Source organism: Brachypodium distachyon, chromosome 1, assembly GCF_000005505.3.
Source record: "Brachypodium distachyon strain Bd21 chromosome 1, Brachypodium_distachyon_v3.0, whole genome shotgun sequence".
Lineage (NCBI taxonomy): Eukaryota > Viridiplantae > Streptophyta > Magnoliopsida > Poales > Poaceae > Brachypodium > Brachypodium distachyon.
The window spans coordinates 51,834,625-51,856,802 of NC_016131.3; the positions used below are offsets into that span (position 1 = coordinate 51,834,625).

At 47.4% G+C, this 22,178-nt stretch overlaps 3 protein-coding genes and 1 long non-coding RNA gene across 9 annotated transcripts; 1 reads left to right on the forward strand and 3 right to left on the reverse strand.

Moving 5' to 3' along the window:
- Positions 1-5,611: 5,611 nt before the first annotated feature.
- Positions 5,612-6,247, reverse strand: LOC112270598. The gene has a single exon (XM_024458371.1). The coding sequence runs from the start codon at positions 6,245-6,247 to the stop codon at positions 5,612-5,614; it is 636 nt and encodes a 211-aa protein (XP_024314139.1).
- A 1,343-nt stretch (positions 6,248-7,590) lies between these two features.
- LOC100839548 lies at positions 7,591-8,698 on the forward strand. The gene has a single exon (XM_003557284.4). The coding sequence runs from the start codon at positions 7,816-7,818 to the stop codon at positions 8,482-8,484; it is 669 nt and encodes a 222-aa protein (XP_003557332.1). The 5' UTR covers positions 7,591-7,815; the 3' UTR covers positions 8,485-8,698.
- Positions 8,699-10,484: 1,786 nt separating this feature from the next.
- On the reverse strand, positions 10,485-14,259 carry LOC104581677. 6 transcript variants are annotated; one of them, XR_002962116.1, is made up of 8 exons: positions 13,790-14,259; positions 13,185-13,438; positions 12,433-13,097; positions 12,262-12,330; positions 11,697-12,158; positions 11,192-11,521; positions 10,872-11,092; positions 10,485-10,805 (listed from the first exon to the last, which is right to left on the reverse strand). It is a non-coding gene; the product is annotated as an uncharacterized LOC104581677 (long non-coding RNA). The 6 variants fall into 6 exon arrangements; XR_001406161.2 differs by having other exon boundaries at positions 10,872-11,521; positions 11,697-11,856; positions 11,975-12,158; positions 13,790-14,258; XR_002962114.1 differs by having other exon boundaries at positions 10,485-10,814; positions 10,872-11,521.
- Positions 14,260-14,597: 338 nt separating this feature from the next.
- Positions 14,598-19,512, reverse strand: LOC100839851. Its single transcript, XM_003557285.4, has 2 exons — positions 18,940-19,512; positions 14,598-14,998 (listed from the first exon to the last, which is right to left on the reverse strand). The coding sequence occupies exons 1-2, from the start codon at positions 19,099-19,101 to the stop codon at positions 14,834-14,836; spliced, it is 327 nt and encodes a 108-aa protein (XP_003557333.1). The 5' UTR covers positions 19,102-19,512; the 3' UTR covers positions 14,598-14,833.
- Positions 19,513-22,178: the final 2,666 nt, after the last annotated feature.

The window sequence follows — 22,178 nt, forward strand, 5'->3', positions numbered from 1 at the left end:
CTGGCTTCCACGACGAGTTCTCCCTGATGCCGGTGAAGAGCGCGGTGCGCCTGTTCGACGCGTGGGACTCGCTGTGGTTTTTCCTCGACGTTTCGGAGACGAGCTTGCGTCACTCCGGTAGGCTCCCTCGACATTCTAGGCCTGGGGGGCTTCGGGATGTCGTCCGTCTCATGGGCACGTCCTTGGTCGAGGAGTGGGAGCTTGCCGGGATCAAGTCGGCTCGTTCAGAGCGTAGCTTCCACGACCTTCTTGAGAAGATGGTGATGGCGGGCCGCTGCATGATGAGGGCGCAACCACAGGCAGAGCTGGGGATCCCTTTGGCCTTTCGTCACCCATGCTGCGCGGCTAAGCGAGTTTCGTGATACTTGAGTCGTTGCTTCAAGTATTCTTGTTTGCTTGACACTAGCCCTGGCTAATGCTTGTGCTTGTTTTTTAGCGGCTTTCTCTCGAGAGAAGGCGACCGAGTGGGCTTCCCAGATGGTCGGGCCGTACAACTCGGTGGAGTATCAGGCCTACGTCGATACCATCAGCAAGGGGGGATGCCACAACGTCGTGGCGGCGTGCTTCAACGACTCGGTACCGATGCGCCTGGATCCCGAGTTCGGGAAGCTCATCAAGGCCGGCGAGCGGTACTCTCGTCTTGCAACTCCGTCGATGATCGCCGTTGGTTGTCACCTTAGAGATACTTGTGGGAAGGTGAAGCCTCAGGTCGTGCTTGGGTTGGGTGTGCCGGTGGCCCCAATGCCCAAGATCCCTCGTCCTCCGAGTTCCCTTCTCCTGACCTAGCCGACATGGCTGAGTCGAGGTCTCCCTTGAGAGTGTCCATGGACATGCACCTAGCCAGGAAGATCGACATTGAGAAGATCCTGCCTCCGTCGCCACACGAGCATGAGGTTTTGTCCCAGAGGACCGGGCTTCAGCTTGTGGTGGATACCTCCTCGGAAGCCAGCGGCGCGGGTGTTCCGGTGTTCTCTTCGGCTCGTGGGCCTGTCGAGGAGGAGCTTCCTGCCACCGGTGAGTGCGCGCGTGTTGAGCATTTTAATTCCCTTTCGGGAATGTTCTCACGGGGTTCTCTTGTCTTGTTTCAGGTACGGGGCCTGCGGCGCCTGATGCTCCCGATGCCGAGCCCCCAATTCCGGAGGAGGGAGAGGTGCTTCCGAGGACCGAGGGAGGAGTGAGAGACCCGCTCGAGGCGTTGCAGCTTGTGAGTCCGCTTTCCTCGTCTCCCTTCTTGCTAGGCCCATTTTACCGGTCATCGCTCATGATTTCTCTTCCTTTGCTAGGTGAGAGGCTTGGTCGAGGCCGTGGGCACTCTTCCCGCACTCAAGGCTTAGGTTGGGGTGCTTTCGGCGGCCTTGGATGCCGAGACCTCGAAGGCTACCCTTGCCCTGACTGAGTTGGCTTCAGAGAGGGCGCGGCGGGAGGCCGTCGAGACTGAGCTTTCTCGGGTGTCGGTGGAGCTTGCGGCCATGGAGGCGAGGGCTCACCTTGCCGAGGAGGGCCAGAAGGATGCAATCGCGAAGACCCGTCGTGCCGAGGAGGACTTGGTGGTGGCCAGACTCAACGTGGAGCACGCTTGAGGGGAGGTCGGCTCCCTCAAGGCGGAGTCAGAGGACGCCGGATTTGGACCAGTGTTTGCCCTCGTGCCCGCGCCCCCTCGGACAGCCGTCTGGAGGTGGTTTCGCTCCTGCACGCCCAAGCTTCGGAGATTCGAGAGATGATACTTTGTTTGAAGGGCTCCCCTCAGCCGGATCTTCCCCCGTGTCGTACGACGGATGAGGCGAGTAGGGTGCTCACTTCACAGGTGGAGCTTCTTGAGCCCGCCGTGAAGAGGTGCCTTCTGAGTATGGGTGCTCGACTTGTTTCGTCGGTAGTCGCGGCTATCCTGGACGGCGGTGCCGGGACGAGCGGTCTTGAGGGTGAGATGACTCACCGGGTGAAGAAGTTTCTGGCGGACCAGGGAGCTCCTCTTCACGCTCTGGCTCGACGCTTCGTGTGCTGCCTTGAGCCTGCTCTTCAGGAGAGCGACGGTGGGGCTTGTGTCTTGTTGCCTTTTGAGGCGACAAGGTACCCCAGCTACTTACTTATGCGATGTTGCATATCCACTTATGACATAGCCTCAGGACTTGCATGTTCTAGGCTTAGACATAGAGGTTGTAAGGCAGCTTTTTTGATGTGCTTTATGCTTTGCTATGTAGTCAACATTATCGGAAATGTCAACTTAGCTCGGCATGTATTTTCTTATGTTTTCACCATGTAGCCAACATTATCGGAAATGTTAACTTGGCTCAACATGTGTTCTTTGGAGTACTCTATTTCCTTCTTGGCGCAGTACTATATATCCTTAGTTTATACAGCTCGCGATCGTTCGCTATGATCACACTTTCGCATAATCAATTGTTGTCGCCGTTGGGATACGACTTGGCTTCGGTTGGCGCTTACGATCCCCCGAAGTTTCGTATGGAAGTGGCCAGTTGGGCGCTGATAGTCTTCTTTCGAGAGTGGCGAGGGTCGTCCTTGAGGTTCCTCCTTATGCGTAGAAACGCCGGAGTTTGTCGCCGTTTCAGGCATGGACGAGGTTTTTCCCCTCCATGTTCTCGAGGTGGTATGCACCATTGCCCAATACCGCAGTTATGCGGTATGGTCCTTCCCATTTAGGGTCAAGTTTGTGCTGGAGTTTTGGGTCGACGTTCTTTTTCAACACGAGGTCTCCTTGGGAGAAAGCTCGTTCCCGCACCCTCGTGTTGTAGAAGCGTGCGGCGCTCTGCTCGTAGATGGCGTGCCTCATGAGGGGTTTGTCACGAGCTTCTTCCACAAGATCGACGGCCGTCTTGTGATGCTCTTCATTTTCGATGAAGGCGAGTGGAGTAGCTTCTTGGAGTCTTTCGACCCGAGGTGAGCGGAACTCTACCTCGGCGGGAAGAACTGCTTCGGTGCCATACACCAAAGAGAATGGTGTTCGGCCCGAGGAACGGCTTACGGAGGTGCGTATGCCCCAAACCACGCTGGCGAGTTCGTCCCCCCATGCTCCTCTTGCCTTGCCGGCCGTGTGTTCTACTCTTCGGCAGAGCCCTTGGAGGATTAGTCCATTGGCTCTCTCGCATGCGCCGTTGCTCTTGGGGTAGGCCACGGATGTAAAGTGCAGCTTGATCTCGAGGCATTCGTAGAATATAAATAATTCCGCACAGCTGAACTGCTTGCTGTTGTTCACGGTTAGCTCTCGTGGGACACCATATCGACATATGATGTTTTCCCAGAAAAAATTCTGGATGGCCTGTGACGTGATCTTGCCAAGTGGCGCAGCTTCTATCCATTTGGAGAAGTAATAAATCGTCACCACGAGGTATTTGCAGCCCCCGGTGCATGCGGGGAAAGGCTCGAGAAGGTCCATTCCCCAGCGTGCAAATGGCCAAGTTATTGGGATATTCTTTAGGGTTGTCACCGGCGCATGGATTGACTTAGCCATTTTTTGGCAACCTTCGCATCTTTGCAATATTGCGATTGCGTCTTGCACCATGGTGGGCCAATAGAATCCCTGTCGTAAAGCCTTCGCCGCGGTGGCTCTTGGCGCAAGATGATGGCCGCATACTCCGAAGTGGATCTCCTGGATGAGCTCAGCCCCCTTGTCGGGGGTTATGCATTTGAGTAGCGCGGCCGCACCCTTTTTGTAAAGGATGCCGTCGAGGAGGACGTACATCTTTGCTTTTGCAAGCAAAGTTTTGGCGCTTGGGCCTTCCGCCTCCTCGTCCACCTCTCCTTTTAAGGCACGGATAATTGGCGTCATCCAAGAGGGTAGATTGTCGATGACCATGCTGGTCTTTGAAGTTTTGTCAGAGTCATCAGCTTCTTCTCCTATGGATGGGGCGTGGATCACATCGAAGAATGCGCCGGGTGGTAGAGGTTTCTTGGAACCGGCCGTTCGGGCCAATCTGTCGGCAATGTGATTTTCTCCTTGTGGGATGCGCCGTGCCTCCATGCCCAGGAAGTACCGTTCCATCTTGCGAACTTCTTCAATATACATCTTCATCCTTTCATCAAGGCATTGATATGACTTGTCCATTTGGTTTATCACCAGCTGAGAGTCACCTTGGATGAGAAGGCGTCGAACACCCATGGCCTTAGCCAACCGGGGTCCGAGAAGGAGTGCTTCGTACTCCGCCATGTTGTTGGTTGCGTTGAAGTCGAGGTGGGCGGCGTACTCCAGGATCTTCCCTTCAGGGCTGATGAGTACGACTCCATCCCCAGCACCGTTGAGGCGCTTGGAGCCGTCGAACGTCATTATCCAATGTGGTTCGAGGGGCCCGGCCTTGGGCGACGTCTCTTCGGGCGGGGCTTGCGGCGCATGCCACTCGGTCACGAAGTCAGCGAGGACCTGGGATTTTATAGCCGTTCTCGCGGTAAGCTCCAGCAAGAAGGGAGCTAGTTCCGTTGCCCATTTGGTGATTCTCCCGGTGGCTTCCTTGTTGCCGAAGACTTCTTTGAGGGGGAACGTCGTCGGCACCATGATGGTGTGGCCCATGAAGTAATGACGGAGCTTTCGAGAGGCCATGAGAAGGGCGTACGCGATCTTTTCGATCTGGGTGTATCGACCCTTTGCTCCTCCCAAAGCTTCGCTCACGTAATACACCGGGCGTTGCGACCCATCTTCTTCCTTCACGAGGGCTGCACTCACCGCGACCGGAGTCGTGGCGAGGTACAGGAGCAAAGGTTCTCCCTGCTTCGGGCTCGCGAGGAGTGGAGGAGTCGACAAATAGGTTTTGAGTTCCTCGAAGGCCCTTTGAGCTTCGACAGTCCACCCAAAGTTGTTGAGGCGCTTCAAGACTTTGAAAAAAGGAAGACCCTTCTCGGCTGATCGGGCGATGAATCGTCCTAATGCCGCCATCCTCCCTGCTAGGCGCTGCACATCTTTGACGGAGCGAGGAGGCTCCATCTCTAGGATGGCCCGGATTTTTTCCGAGTTGGCCTCGATCCCCCGTTGGGAGACGAGAAAACCCAAGAGTTTTCCTTCCTCGAACTCCGAACGCGCACTTCTCGGGATTGAGCTTCACGCCGTATTTGCGGAGGTTGTTGAAGGTTTCTTGCAGGTCTTCGGGATGGGTACTCGCCGCTTGACTCTTGATGACGGCGTCATCAACATAGACTTCGGCGTTTCTCCCTAATTGCCCTTTGAGGATAAGGCTGACGAGGCGTTGGAAAGTCGCACCGGTGTTCCTCAAACCAAAAGGCATTCTGCGATAGCAGAAGGTGCCAACGGGAGTGATGAAGCTGGTCTTCTCCTCGTCTTCCTTGGCCATGTGAACTTGGTGATACCCTGAATAGGCGTCCAAGAAGCTTAACCTTTCGCATCCCGCTGTGGAGTCGACTAGATGGTCGATCCGCGGGAGAGGGTAGTCATCCTTGGGGCATGCCTTGTTCAGGTCGGTGAAGTCAACACACATCCGCCACTTGCCGTTGGCTTTCTTCACCAAGACCGGATTGGCCAACCACTCGGGGTGCCAAACTTCTCGGATGAGTCCGGCCTCGGAGAGCTTCGCAATTTCTTGCTTGATGACCTCGCTTCGCTCCGTGGAGAGTTTTCAGAGTTTCTTCTTCACGGGCGCCTTGTCGGGCCTTACGGCGAGCCGATGCCCCATGACGTCGCGTGAGACTCCTCCCATGTCGGAGGGAGACCAAGCGAAAAGGTTGGAGTTCTCTCAGAGTAGGTCGATGAGCTTCTTCTCGAGTTTGATCGAGAGGTCGGCTCCGACTTCACGATGCGCGTGGCGTCGTTGTCGGAGACGTGTATCTCCTTAAGCTCTCCCTCGGGAAGGGGCTTAGGTATGTAGCGTTCCGGGTGATCGGTCTTGGACTCCCCTGTGCCTGAGAGCATGTGGACGCTTTTGGACGCTTCTCCCTTCTCGGCGCACTTAGTCTCGTGGCGATATAGCGTCTTCCTATCGGAGGATTGCTCACCACGGACCGTGATCACGCCTTTTGGGCCCGGGATCTTCATGCATAGGAAGTTGTGGTGGACGGCAGCGTAGAGGCGGTTCAGGGTTGTCCTGCCAAGGATGGCGTTAAAGGAGGCCTCCATGTCCACCACGTCGAAGCGCACGAGCTCGGTCCGATGATTAGTGGCATCTCCGAAGGTCGTGAGGAGCTCAATTTGGCCGAGCGGCTGGATGGACTTGCCCGGGACGAAGCCGGTTAGGGGGTAAAGCGACGGTTGCAAGGAACCGTTCTTGTATCCTCCCTGTGGCTCCATCATCTTCTTTAGCGTACTCAGGTACAAGATGTCGGCGGAGCTTCCGCCATCCACAAGTATTTTCTTCAGCTCGCAATTTGAGACGATGGCCGTCACGAAGAGGGCGTCGTCGTGTGGGAAGCGTATCCCCTTAGCGTCTTCCTCGGTGAAGGAAATGGGTACACTTGCCCACTTGGGTGGTGGTGTTGGGGTAAAGGTTCCAACGACGTTGACTTCGCGCGCATACTCCTTGCGTTGCCTCTTTGACCCCCGGCCTGTGGTGGAGCCCCTGAGTATCACCCCGACATGGTGAGCAGGTTCTTGAAACGGGAGGTTCTCTTCCTTGGGCGCAGGGTCGGCAAGGATGACGTTGGCGGGGCGCGGGGCCTCGGGCACCTTCTCGTCTTTGCGTCGGGCCTGCATTCGTGCTTGGAACTCTTCATGAGCTGCGATGAGGGTATTGCACTCTTCGGTGTTGTGGCTTGCCGAGTTGTGGATGAGGCATCTCCCGGCACCTCCCTCGGCGGGGCGAGGAGGCTTCTTGGGCTGCCAAGTCTTTTGGGACGAGTTTTGCCCTTCGACGGCGAAGATCTTTCGAGCTTAATCGTCGGGCGCCCTCTTCCCTCGCCTCCTCTTCCTCTTGGAAGATGGTGCGGATGTGTGGGGCTGATCCGATGCAGGAGTCCCTTCAGGCGTGCCGCGTGGCGTGTCCTTCTTGGCGATGTCTTCATCTTCGTCCTGAGCGTATTCTTGCAAGATCCGGTAGAACTCTTCGGTCGTCTTAACTGGGTGGACGGTTCCACGTTTAATCTTGGCCGTCTGCGGGTGGCTGGCAAACAAAGTTTGCACATTTTCACAGAACGGCCATTTTCACATGATACTTCCCCATTTATCTTAGTACTTTACCTCTATATTACATTTTCAGTCACTAAATAGGGTAAAATTGGAAACATTTCACTAAGTTACGGTAGCTGCTTTCAAGAATTTTAAAGTAGAGAGTAAAACCCGAAATTCACTCCTCCAATCATCTGTAGATCGTAATCTCGGAATACTTTACCGCTGCTACATTTTCGTTTGCACCGCGTAAGCAGGAGCGCACATCGTTCTTACGTGCTGAGGTACTGTAGCATCCAGTTCGGCTATCCGTTCCGTTTACTACAAAGTAGCACCATCACTCGAATCTGAAGAGCATCCTACGCCTCATGTAGTACGCCCGACGACTTGACCAAACATTGGTCTTCCTCCTCACCCAGCTTGTACGCCATGTTGTCTGTTTCTGTCAGGGATCGGGTCCCATCTTCCACGTGAAGAAAGGAACACACCCAGACTGGTTCATTATCTTATACAAAGGAAAAAAAAACACTGGCTGCAATAATGCAAACCAATCACAGCAGCCCAAAAGCCTATGCAACGACGAAATCAGCCCCGCTCCAAATCGATTGCTCGGTAGGAAAAAAACGAACCAACACTGCTAGTCTCACCTCCATGCCAGTGAGAGTGAGTGACCCCAAGCAGGCAAACGCAACACCACCTAGCCTCTTCTTCCTCATCTCAGTCTCAGATCCAGCCCAAGAAACCCGACGAATCCAGCCATGTGCTGCAGCGACTGCGGCTGCTACGACAGCTGCTGCGACTGTTTCTGCCCGTGCCTCTCCTCCGAGACGCGGGAGACCATCCTCTGCTGCGCGGTGTGCTTCGCCGTGGTCGCGGGCGTCGTGCTCTTCGCCGTGCTCCTGGCCGCCTACGGCTTCGTCCGCCACGCCGAGGTCAGCGTCCCGGAGGCCTCCCTCACGCGGCTCACGCTGCTGGACAACACCTCCCAGGCCACGGCGTTCGCCTACAACATCTCCCTCACGCTCAACATCCGCAACAAGAACTGGGCCATGGCCGCCAAGAACACGAAGCCGCTCGACGCCGAATACAACTTCGACGGGCAGCGGTTCGAGCGGGCGAGGCTGGCCGCGGAAGGGGAGAAGCACCCGCCGGGGAAGACCCGGGTCTACCACCTGGCCTCCGGCGCCGACAACGCCTACGTGGCGCTGGGCAACGCCGGGGTCGCCGAGTTCAGGAAGCAGAACGCGACGGGGGTGTTCGAGGTGGAGGTCGTGGTGTCCGGGGAGGTCAAGTACACGGCGAGATACACCAAGTGCAAGTTCGAGGCCAAGTGCCCGCTCAAGCTGCAGCTCGCGCCGCCCGGCACGCCGGCCGTCGTCTTCCAGGCCGTCAAGTGCAAGCTCACGAAGCCCGAGAAGAACTGCTAGTACGGACTACGGACTACTAGGAGTTTCTTCATCGTTTTGGCTAGTGATTCTTTTTTCTTTGGGGATTTGTAGTTCGATTCGCTGAAACTAACTGCCCATTTGGCTGATTGTTGGTGGAAACGAGGGGAATTTGTTTGCTTCAATTCCTGTTTGTCTGTCTCCTTTTGTGTGCTCTTTTCCGCTGAAACTATGGACTGGATTCCGGATTTGCTTTTGCGCTGTCTCGTCGTCTCGTCTAGATGTAAAATCCAGAGAAGCGGGATGTCTTTCCCTCTGGTTAAAATTGCGGCAAGCTCTTTCTTCACGGCTTGAATTCCTTCACAAAATGTCTTGCAGTTTTTTTATACTCCCTTCGACTCGTAGCAAATCTGAGACAAGTTATATGGGACGGAGGAGGTCTATATTTTCCTTTCAGGCAACCACCAATGGGCTCTGACTGTACTACTCCGTAGAACATTTTCCAACTATAAAAATTAATTGTCCAAAAAATAGAAAAAATTAGATTATTCACATGGAGCAAATTTTCTTTCCGTGCGCAAAAACAAAACATGTCGAGAAAAAGTTTTCTTTCGAAAAAAATTCAAATCTTCATCATTTGCAATACAATTATTGAAAAAAAATACTAGGCATAAATATCCAACCCACCAGCTTAAAATAAAAAATATTCGGAAGTCATCTCCGAGAAAAAAGATATTACTCATTGTGAAACATGTTCTAATGTATGTTGGGACCACTGAAATAGTCTTGGGAAAAAACGCCGCTTGAACAAAAATGTATTATGGAGCAAAATACTACGATTTCTAGAATATTTTTTAAAACCTTTACATGACTTATAAAGATTCGAATTGGTGGCGGTACGTTGTTCTTTCACCATATTAAGACTACATCCTAATATTAGTATGATGTATACCTTTGAGATAATACTTTTTATCATTTTTTGTGAGAAACCTTATTTAGGACGAAATTTAAAAAAAATGAGCACATAAATATTTTTTAAAAACTCAAGCATATGTAATATGTATTTTTTTTCAACGTACATGCATTTAGCTAGTATGTGGAAAAACAAATATAGTTAGTTGGAAAAAGAGTAGTCTATACTAAAAGAATAAATGAATCAAAAATTACTATGATAAAAAAACTATAGTTATCTTGAATGAGAAATTGTGTTCATGGGACAATTATTTTTTACGTTTTATGAATATATTTTTCAGAGATAATTACTTAAAACTACCGCTTCAAGTACCTTACTGCACTTTTGCATAATTATTGGATTTTTGAACATGGAAACTCAATTTTGGTACTTCCTTTATCGCATAACAATGGGTGTGCACGCATTTGAAAAAATGCCTGAATATCGATCACTACTAATATGTGGATTAGATTGCATAAAAATCATACTATCTAGAACTTTTTCAACTACAAAACCTATATAATTTTATGGTACACAAAAATATACTCTCTCCGATCCATGATAAATGCCTCAGACTTAATACAACTTTGTACTAAGTTAGTATAAAATTTGAGACACTTATTATGGATCGGAGTGTATTAGTTATCTAATTAGTGGTCAAAGTTAAATCTCAATGTGTGTGCCCAACTAAAAATGAAGAAGGGGATACTAATCATTATCGACAAGCCTAGACCTACAGCTAAGATGTGATCAATGATAAATTTAACCACCTGGGTCCACCTGTCAGGTTGATTGGGTACCAAACTGTCCTTTGGCACTGCCCTCGTGATATTATCTCTAGTATCCACTGAAGCCTCCTTCAATGGAGGCGATCCTGTTGGATCTGGGTTTGAAGGAGTACTAGACGGTTAAATCTGCCGTGGGCTGTGATATTGGGTGGTTTGGGCTTGATGGGCTGTTTTAGTGGCCTGATGTTCGGCCATCTAGTTCAAAATCAAGGCAACAAAAAGCATGTGCTAGCGCCAGATAAGTTTCTTACCCTGCTTCTAAAAAAAGAAAGATAAGTTTCTTCCCCTGGAAACACTTAAACTAATGACGAAATATCATCTATCTTACGTACGCACAAAAGCTTCCATACTACAGTCAACGAACCACATACACAAAGTGTGACCACACAACGAGTAGCCCAGACACACATTAGTCCAGCAACAAAACACTGTCTATCTTACACAAGCACAAAAGCATTGCCACTACAGCACAGAAACCACACACACGTAGTAGAAACACGCATTGACCAGCCTGGGAGAACTTATCCTTTCTACATAACGCTGACGGCGGCGAGAGTCATGCAACATCATTCTTTTTCCGCATCCTTTGCCTCTTCCGCAACTTTGCTGACCCTGTCCGTGACCTGCCATCACTAAACAATATAAATTGGCCCGAAAGGAATGAATTCCCAACTTACATGAGCATTTACCTCTTAAACTTTTTGCGTTTTTCTTGCTGAGCAGTAGTCAGCGAGGTACTCGCATCTTTGATATGAACCTCTTCCTCGGCAAGAATAAATCATGTGCATCACATGATAAAACAAATACTCAGAGAACATAACTCTATACCAGAACACTGGAGCGAGGAGTAGAAGCAACATGTAGAGTTTGCGGAGTTGCGGCTGGCTATGAGTGGGAGTATCCTACAAACCTGCACAGGAGATCCATAAGATCCGTAGGTGAAGTTGGAGGACCAAAACACAAAGAACAACTTTGTCCAATAAATTCGCATGAAAAAAAACATCAGTACTGAAGACGATGACTCATTCAGGGAAGACGAAATTGCCGGTGCATCTGTTCCCGTGAATTCATGGAAGACAACACCTTCTTCAGGATAACACAACTCATGACCTGAAAAGATATATTCTCCTGGCGGAGACAGTAGCGAGATAATGTCACATCAACGACATAGTTTCTGCCCACGAGCGCTGAAATCTCACTAGGGACATCTAGCTGAGAAGCATATGATTCAGCGAGCAAGACATCTTCTTGCTTTCCAATGAGATCTCTGGCTGTATCACCGAAAAACACAAGCTCAATCGATGCATTCTTGTCTGCCCCTGCAACCATGAGTTTGTACCTGCATTTCCGCGAACAGATAATATAACTCACGTCCCTGACGAAAATAATATACCAAAACACTTTTCCCAAAATACAAAAGAAAACATCAAAAAGCAACAGCAAGGGAAATAAATGAAAAAGGATCAACTGAACAAAAACAAACAAGGTCAGATTAGGGAGGACCGTGAGCACACCTTGGGCTGGCTGACTTGCTAGAACAGTTAGGATTCGTACACCTATAATCGACGTCATCCTCACTTGCTTTCGAGGAACAGGTATCGCACGAAAAAAAAACCAACAGACATGCTCGTTTGACACCTCCCTTATCTGCATCTTGCATCTAAAAAGCTTGTTCTACATATGGCACACAAAATCAGTACTGCATAATATACTCCTCCAGGCACAAAAACAAGGTTGCATTTATCATTGCTAGATGCGGGTCCAAAGACGCCAAATAAGCAACGTATGCAACCTGCATATCAGCTGCGGTGAGACGGCGACCTCTGTCCACGATCCATTGAACAGTGAAGCGTCCCCTGGTGATCCTAGTACCTTATAACAGACTACGGCATACTTGTTCCGAAAGGCCACCATGCCTGGATTGCTCACATTTATGCATACTTTGGAGCCCTAACTTCCTGAAAAGGCAAGCATAGCTGCAAAAGAAGACAGCAGCCAGATCTCAGAACACTAAAACACACAAGCATCTATGCCAAAGAATGAAAAGACATGTCTGAACATGCAATACCAAAGACTTACAGTCCTGCCACAACAGTCACCTGAGGAACAACGAAGCTAATCACCTGACCGAACGGCCACACACAGGACCTGCATAGAGAGGCAAGCACAATCAAGACAAAGTAAAATCCCACGGCACTGAGGAGAACACACCACCACAGAATAGAGAGGCCGAACTCGGCTAAGGCTCACCGGCACCGATAGAGAACAAACGGAGAAAAAAAACCACTGCAGATCCGCCGTCACAAATCAGAGACCTTAGTGTCAACATTGTTAATATTGAGATAGCAAGAAAGAGAATATGGTTGTAAACCAACATTCTTTTTTTGTTTTGTAAAATGGACAATATTACTTCTGCTGCTTCAACGAAAAGGGGAAATAGCTGACAATATATAGCAGGAAAAAATATCCTCTGAAACTCTAATTTGTCCAGAAATTGACAACCAGAATAACCCGGACACCCGCTTCTCAGAAGACTGTTATAACCTGGAATACTATCACTGATGAGTATAGTACTTAAAAGGTAAACTTTCTTATCGGAAGCAACTATACTCTCAAAACATGGAGCCAAGAAATTCTATTTGGACTTGTAGCAACTTTTAAGCTTGGTAACATCAAAATGATTCGCCCAAAAGACAACACCATGGAAAAATTCCAGGAATAAAAAGTCGCCACCATGTTGTACTTTAACCAATGGCATAATCATGAAGCATAAGAACAAGAAGGCACATATGAGCAAAATGATAGACCAGGGGAGCAAACCAAGGATGTGTTGGAGTACAATACAGAATATATGCATACTTAGGAGTTTAGTTTTTGTTTCCCTGCAACAATATTGTACACAAAGACTTGCAACCCTGTCCAAAATACATTATGTGTCAGTCATTGGCGCATGTTAAAGCTTAAGCAATATGAACAAAATGACCGAGCTAAACATGGGTTACCTGTGGTACATCCCCTTCATCATTATGTTCTACCTGATATTCATGCATCACCCCCACCTGATTCTCTTACCAAATGGCAACTCGCCTTCATAAAATTCTGACTAATTTTTTGCACCAACAGTACATGTACTTGTTGGTATTCTTAGAACATCTATGCACTTCCAGTATCCATTTTTTGCCTTTCTAATAGCAGTTTCACCATATGCCATGGGGCTGTTGGTCATCTACCAGTTCAAGTACCATGCATATGTTCCCTGCAGTCATGTGAAACAAATATTACAGTTTGTTTGCACGAAACATCAATTAATGTAGCTTGCAAACATTATATAAATGGCATGATTTCTGCTATGCCATGATGTTAAAATAATATCCGTAGTCCCTCACAACCACAGAATTCATAATTAAGAACTCAAACTACATGCTAGCAATCTGAACGATCAACGATACAACATGTTGTTGTTTCCTGCTAGAGAATTATCTGTTATATGTTGCTTATCCACAAGTGTTTAAAACGACTGAATCAAAAAAACCACACCACAGGGCACAACATATTCATTCCCGCAAATCAAACCACATGGTTGATTAATTAACTTGAGAACTCTTACTGCGGCCGAACATGGTGGTTAATTAGCTGATGAGATCAAGATTATCTCTGACACATCATGGTAGTGGGTCACGCCGACGGGCTTCGCGCTCTTCTGCAGACGTGACACAGGGGTGGTGAGGGAATGAAGGACGGGAGGCCGTGGTGGCCCTCTCAGTCGGGGCAGCGAAGGCGGGCGGATGGGGAGAGGGACATAGGGGCGGCGGCTAGGTGTGGAGGAGGGAGAGAGCAGACGGCCGCGAAGTGAGGAAGGGGAGAGCGGCAGAGGGCCGCCGCCGCTGTGGGAAAGGGGCAGAGGGGGTCGACGGCTCAGCGAGACGGGGGCGGTGGCGGTGAGCAAACCCTACACTGACTGAAGGGGGAGCTGGGAGCATGGAAGGCAAAGAGAGACAGAGAGAGACGAGCGCTGGCAGGGAGAAAGCAAGAGAGAGAGGGTGATCGGGGGAGGGAAGAGACGGGAGGGATCGAGATAGTTCGCGGCAGATCGGGAAAGAAAAACAAAAGCTAACGAACGGTAGGGATGAAGGCACACCCACGGTGGGGATAGGGACACGTAGAGGCATTCACAAGGCAGTCAATTCTTCCGCCTTTCATATGTGTAATAGATGCAAGGGTGTAATTTTTCTGTATTATTTGTCCTTGCTCGTGTATTCCATTGTGTTTGTGCCTCTGTTGAGCTTTCAATGACAGGGTTCTTCTTACAGAAAGAAGATACTTTATATCATCAGCAAAATGCATTCATGGCTAGAATGCAAAAAGACAATGGAGAGTATGCAACTCTTCTGTGCAGAAGCATCAATGATCCATCATCACAACAAAGAATGATCAATAACTTTCCAATTGAATTAGTAGCCGTGATATAAAAAGAACATACTACAAATTACACTTAGGAGGGAAGGCCTTAGCAGCGTATACAAGACGGTAGATTAAAGCACGATTTGTTCCCCCATTAGACACAAAGAGTACAGTGCCTGGTTAACCCTTGCTCTTTTGCTGCTGTACTAGAATCAAAGAACCACATGGGAAGAGTTTATCTACTAGAGTATTAATCATCAATGTTTTCCTCCGCCTCCACCTCACTAACTTTGGTGGCAGCAATTGTAGCGGTATGGACGGTACTGTTGCTACCCCGGCAATGCAGTAGCTGCCGCTGAAGGCTCTCAATAAGCTCATTGAGCTGTTGAATGTTTTTCTCCTGAGATAATAGTATCTGCACATAGCATGTAAACCTTGTATGAGAATGATGAGAAGATCCATAGAAGTATAGCTCTAGATAACTCATGCCCTAGCAAAGCAAATGCAAATTAAGAGAGTGCATCTCCAAACAACATGATAAGTGGTCGAATCTTGCATATCAGAATTTGGGACCACAAGAATTGATCAACATCTCAATTCTGTTTCTGAGAGTGAACGACAGATGCATTGCATTATCCAAGGGAAAAGATCTAGGCACTGGCATTTACCCAGCCTGCACTAAAACTTCTCCAAACAATTCATGGATGTCATGTTAGAAAATGTGCACATGCAAAAGGCACAAAGATGATCCTATGTGCATTCTACAAAAGAAGATGAAATGTTTACTCCATATTTTGTTTTGTCTGGCACATATGAACATCTTTCCATACATCTTATTGCAGGTGCGCATGTGTGTGAATATATTTAGATTTCACACTGATGCTTATACACAAAGCCAGAAAAAAGAGTAAAGCGCAGAAAACCACCATGTTTGAGAACCCCGTAACGAGTGGCAGGTCAAGGATTTCCTCAGTTGGTGTTCAAAGTTGCAAAAATCTTGATAATCTAATTAATGTGTTACCTCCTTGGTAATGAAATGGAATATATATAACAGTTCTATCACCCTTGAAAGCTCAAGTGACGTAACAAGCCAACTATTTGATACTCCCTCCGATCCTAAATTGTTGTCGAAATATTACATGTATCTAGACGCCTTTTAAGAGTAGATACATCCATATTTGAGCTAATTTGAGACAAGAATTTAGGATCGGAGGGAGTATTACCCTTGTTTATTTTTTTAGCTTATATTTTATATAAATTATTCAGTAAAATACAGCCCGAAACTAATATGGCTATGACGAGAATTATAAACAATCTTATAAGGCATGTAGCCCATAACGCAAGAGCCACACAACATACAGCTCGGCCTATTTTCTTTAAAGGATATAGAAAATATATGAGAAGTCATTCGTCTCAAAGAGAAATAGTACAACATACAAAACGAAGAAAAACAAATTTCATTCATTCTGGAGAAGAGGTATAAAAACGAAGCAAGAAGAAGAAACATATTATTTGTAGGCATGAAGTACTAAGGAGGTGAAACATTTTATTTTTAAGAGAAAATTGAGGTCATTGGAATTTGAACACAGGACCTTCTGTCTGATGAAAGCCCAGGCAATCCCCTCCTAGGTTCCTACAGCAATTCTATTCAGAATTCCAGACTACATGACTAACAAAGGCAACACACTTTTTATCTTCGTAATCAGTATATGACTAATGTAGCTACTGAACTAAGCACAAAAATGATTGGCTCATCGGACAGGAGTATAGGACCTTGACAGGAATTCTAAACAAGCCGAACCCTCCCCCCCCCCCCCCCCCCCCCACCCACTCCCTCTAGCTCCCCGTGGGTGCGCAGGCGAGGTGAGCTAGCACCTCTGCAAGCTCAAAAACCTCACTTTCCTCGATTTGTCCGTGAACCTTCTCTCCCGTCAGCTCTCCAGCAAACTCATGTCGCTGGACCACTTTGCCACACACAAAATGACTTCTCGGATTGTTGTCGCTGTAGACTGTAGTGCAGGTACTACTATGAGCAAGAAATCTGCATGCCATTATCCACAATTTTGGAACTACAAGTTGGAACAGTTTAACTACACCAGCAACTTCAGATACCAGCCTGGCCTGACTTTCAATTTCCTCAAAAGAGTCACCTTTGAACTAACTATGAACCAAAAGAATGAAAGAGGCACACATTGACCATTGTCCTGTAACAGTTTCACTTTGCCTGGACAAGAACGGCTGAAGTTTTGCCGCACACCCAAAATCTCAGGAGTCAGATCTCAAAAATAGAAATATAGGGTCTTTTGATGCTTTCAGCGGAACAAAAGCTTTCTTTTTCATGAAAAATCACTTGATAGTTCCTATGGCTTATCATCTCTACTATCTTGCTGAACAAGCTGATAACCTAAATCAGGTCACACACTCCTAAGATTTTTGACTGGTTGGTGTCCATAAAAAGAAGCCAGAAACTAAGCAGTTATGCAGTCACTGTTACTAAACAGTTCTCAGTGTATCGAAGACTGTCCGCGAAACAACAATTGGCAAATGTTTCAATCCTATTGTTGACAGTCAATGATTGATGTAGTGTATCACCCACAGAAATGTAGATCTAGACATAATGGCGCCTAAACCTATTTACTTGTGCACTTATGAATTCCACAAAAAAGACAAGTCATGATAATATATGCACTAGCAAGTACTGAGATGATAATATACGCAGTGTAAAAAACTCTCTTTTGCATATGTCTTGCATATGCAGATCTGCTAACATCTAGATGCATGATTTTCTGAGAATTTCATAATCATGTGTTTATCGGCCAAGGCCATGGCAGCACCAACAAGGGCAGGAACGGTATCCTTTAAGTTAGTTAAGCTATGATCTCTATCGTAGAGATGAGATTAGTTAGATTAGGATAGATAGTTTGAGTATGGATCCAACTCGTTGATCAAGTCAACAGTCACTACATCAATAGTGTTAGTCTTTCAGATAATAATAAGAAAAGGAGAAAATACATTTCTTTGAACTTGCATCCCTTTGAGAGCCCCTCACTCTCCAAAATCCTAGCACCTAACATCTTCTTCAACAAACCAGAATAAGTGCAGATATAACTATGTCGAGGAATTTGCATCCTGTTATCAATAATTTAGGATTTGAACTGCGTAATTTTGAAGGTAAGTGCAAATAGAAGTCTGGAATGGTTCTCAAAAACAAGTTGAGCCTCCCCTTTTTTAGGGCCTAATATGAACTCAAATGATGCATAATTTAGTTTTTGAACTGCGTAATTTTGAGGGTAAGCAGGGGCGGAGGCAGGAAATATTTGTGAGGGGGGCCAGAGCAGAATAGACAGTTATTGGGGGGGGCCAAGGCCCCTGCTGGCCCCCCCACTGCCTCCGCCACTGAGGGTAAGTGCAAATAGAAGCCTGGAATGGTTCTCAAAAACAAGTTGAGCCTCCCCTTTTTGGGGGCCTAATATGAACTCAAATGATGCACAATTTGATTATTATCCTGTAACAATTTCACTTATGCATGCACTTGAATTGCTGCAGGCAACACATCCAAATTCTCAGTAGACAGATATCAATATGAACAATACAGAGTCTCGTATTTTTTTAACATAAATATCTTCCTTTTTTATTAAAGATTCCCTCAATGTTCCCATGTCCTATCATTCCTATTGTGTTTCTGAACACCCAAATATCTCCGAATCTGGCTACACACACGTGAGGTTCTTGACCAGTTGGTTGCCCATGGAACAGGACAGATACTCAGTACTTATCTAGTAATTGTCACTAAACATTTCTCAACCCAATGTACGGGTTCATCAGACAATATATTTTCACTAGTGTGCCATAATAGGCTAGAAACAGTGTCTGCAAACCATTCCAGAAATAGGCTTGCAAACAGCTGCTCTGCATATATGAAGGCAGGGGCTTCGCGGAGGGTTTACAGTTGTATGTCTGGATGTTCTTGTACGTAATAATGCAAATGTGTAATCCGCTTATTATTTTAAAAGCTTACTGGAGTTACCTGCTTTATCTAGCTTGAAAAAACAGAATCCAACGTGTTGGTCTTAACTGGCTATCTATATCGATGAATTAAAAAAGTTATTCTTCTCAATACTTATTTGACAGAAGTAAACTCAACTTCGGCCCATTTTGGCTAGTCTCTGATCGCAATTTCGATTTTAAATCTGAATCTAAATTAGAACAAACCAATATGACAGATTGACAGATGTCATCTGTTACTTCCAGCCAAAGAATGCACCTAACTTGCAGATAATCTTAGTGGTGCCCACAGATTAACTAAAAAGAAGCTACAGCTAATCCAACAAACAAGAATCTTTCCGGTGGGCTCACCTTCTCCTTGACGGCGTCCTCCTTAGCGAGAACCTGCTGCCGCCGCCGCGCAGTGGCGGGGTCGGCGTCGGCGGCGTCCTCGATCTGCTGCTTCCACTCGAACTGCGACGTGATGATGAGGACGACCAGGAGGAGGACCAGCACCACCGGCCTCGTATTCATCACCGCCCCGCCGCCGGCACCAACTAATCCAGGGACCCTGAATCGCAACGCCCCCAGAAGACCTGCTGACGATATTTTATAGCCACAGAGCGGACGCGATGAGTCAAGAACTGGAACGGGATGCGATCACGGGATTGGGAAGAGGAAACCCCCCCGGATCTCCGGTAGGGCTGCGCGCCGGAGGAGCAGGGAAGGCTGCAGATGTTGGAAGAGCTCCCCGGCGAGACGGGATGGTGCCGGCGGTGGCCGCGCGGTGCGGAGGATAAGCGGAGGCGGTCAGGCGGAGGCGCGCCGGTAGGGGGAAGACGGTCGTGGGTCGAGGCTTCGTTGGGGGCAAAGGGGAAGCGAGCGCGTGGACTGCTTGTAGTCAGAGGAAGACGAGTTCTTCGGAAGAAAGAATCGTGGGTACAGCGCTCATCAAGATGGCAAGAACCTCTTTTTCATTCTGAGGATTCCAAAGAGGATTGAAAACACACGTTAATTACTAATTTTCATAAATCTGGATGTAGTAAAATAGTATAAAAATAATAGAATAATAAATTCTACTGCCATGTTTCTAAATATAAATATCCTATCTTTATCTTATGCCCCTGATCTTGCTGCTACTATTGAAAATATTATTTTTGACAAACCGAGGCTTCATTAAAGGAAACAGTGTGTCTTACATAAATATTTCTGAATTAATACAAGTGTCACAAGATAGCTTAGAGCATCTTCAGCAGTAACCCTAAAATAATGCCCTAAATGTTGTTTAGGCACTTCCTGCTAAATTTTTTAGCATTTATTACAATTCCATCTTCAGCAGTACCCCACATATTTCAGGCCTTATTTAAGTTTTCCATTACAATGACAAATGGGCCCCATCTGTCAATGAGACATTTTCTTTTATCATGTCTTCTTCCTCGAGCCCATACGAGAGACCAGCGACATGGACATGGCCGTACAGTGGCAGGCGCAAGGTGTGCATCTGTTCAGGGCTACCAAAAATTAAGGGCCTCCAAGTTTAATCCGACTACTACTAATTAGCTATGCTTAATTAACATTAAATTTTGGGATCATTAAAAAGAAAAGGATAATGCACCATGCGAAGAGGGGCAAAGGGGAGATGGCCGGCTTCTCTGCTTCTCCTCTACTCGTCCATCAGATCACACCACGGTTCGGCCACGAGTTTAGCTTTTTCGGTAGAACTTGAGTCCAGAGTTCAGCATATTTACTTTGTTACAACCTTTAGTTCTTATTTTCATTTTTGCACAAATTCACAACCTTTATTATTTTAGGATAAAGATTTGATGTTGTTCTATTTAGACCGAGATGCAAGTATTTATGGATCTGGGTGTAACCATTTGGAGACGGTAGCACGGAAGTTTTTCACCCGGTTTAGATGGTGTGCCAATCTTAGACTTGAAGGCGATTGATGTACCTTTTTTTTTGCCTTTTTCAACCCGTAAACTCTGAGAAACGTACTTTGAATGGTTTTTAATAATTGATGTATGTGCGCATCAAACGATGCAAAGACCAAATGTCATTCTTTTTTTCGAAAAATAATATTGCAAACTTTGGTTATGCAATGTTTTTTCTTTATTTCAAAGCCACATTTAACATTTCGCACCAGGGCCCGAATTCCTAGGTACGGCCCTGGACATGGAGATGGGGGGGGCGAAGGAGGGGGCGGCATGCCCTTCTTCCCCGCGAAGGCCGGCAGCCGCGGTCGTGGGTGCCAGAGGCGACGCGGCCAAGGGTGCCGGAGGCGACGCGGCCAAGGGCGTCGGCGGGCGGCAAACCGGTGCACACGGGGTCGGCCTCGGGGACATCACGCAGAGGTAGGCGGCGGCGTGGACAGCGTCGGGCAGGAAAGCCCGCGGGAGACGGTGTTGCGCGGGGGGAGGTAGGCGGTGGCGTTGCTATGGGCCGAGGGAGGCGGCAGCGCGGCAGGGGACCAAGGGAGGCGGCGGCTCAGAGGGGCCAGAGGCGGGTGCCGGCGGCAGAGGATACCGAGCTGCGTGGCGAGGAGGAAAGGCCAGTAGAGTGCATGGACGGAGGTAGACGAGCGTGTGCGTGCGTGAGGGCGAGGATTGCTGAGGTGGAGATGAATAGGGGCTGACGAGGGAGCCCCTGGGAATGAGGGCTGGGAGGTGGGATTTAAGAGAGTTTTTTGGCGTCAACCCCTAAAAACTAAGTAGGGGCCATGTTTAGGGGTCCTGCTGAAGATGTTCTTAGCCAAAATGATTGAAATCCTTCGACACAACAATCAACGGAACACAATTGTCCAAAACTATCACGACTACGCTACTACTTCGAACCAGCAACCTGTCGAAGCACAAAGCCAGAAGAGCCATGATGCTCTTCAATACTCGAGCCGATAGGTAACGGGAGTTCATATTTGAAACTTTCGCTGGTTACCACTAAATCCTACTCATTCCGTTCCAAAATAATGGTCGTGTATTTGTACAAGATCTTATACAAATTCACGACATTTATTTTAAGACGGAGGAAGTATTTGACTGGTTTTCTTCTGGTTGACCGAATTGAGCGTAGACTATCCAATACCTCTTCCATGCTTTTCTATGGGGGGAGTAACTATTTTGAATTCAGTCATTACTTTGATGCCTAATTACACAATCTGTTCTCTTGAGATCAATCATAAGATCGTCTGTTACGAAGCAAGAAATTGGACTTGGAGAAAAATGTCGGTCAGTAGCTGCTTGGGATCTGGTGTGTAGAACTAAGTCAGAAGGGGGGTTTTGGCCATGTACAACAGTATAGTTAGTATTGACTATCCTTGTCATTTAGAGTCAACAGTAGAATAGTGCATACAATACAATGGATATTGTGTATTTAAACGGAATCTAGATAATTTATTAACATTAACTGTGATATTGTACAATAGTAAAAAGCTTAACTCTTACTCCCTCTGATCCTAAATTGTTGTCGAAATATTACATGTATCTAGACGCTTTTAAGAATAGATACATCCATATTTGAGCAAATTTGAGTCAAGAATTTAGTATCAGAGGGAGTAGCTGACTTTTGGTTAATTCTTCAATTAAGAGTATAATTCTTGATGAAAAGTCGGTTCT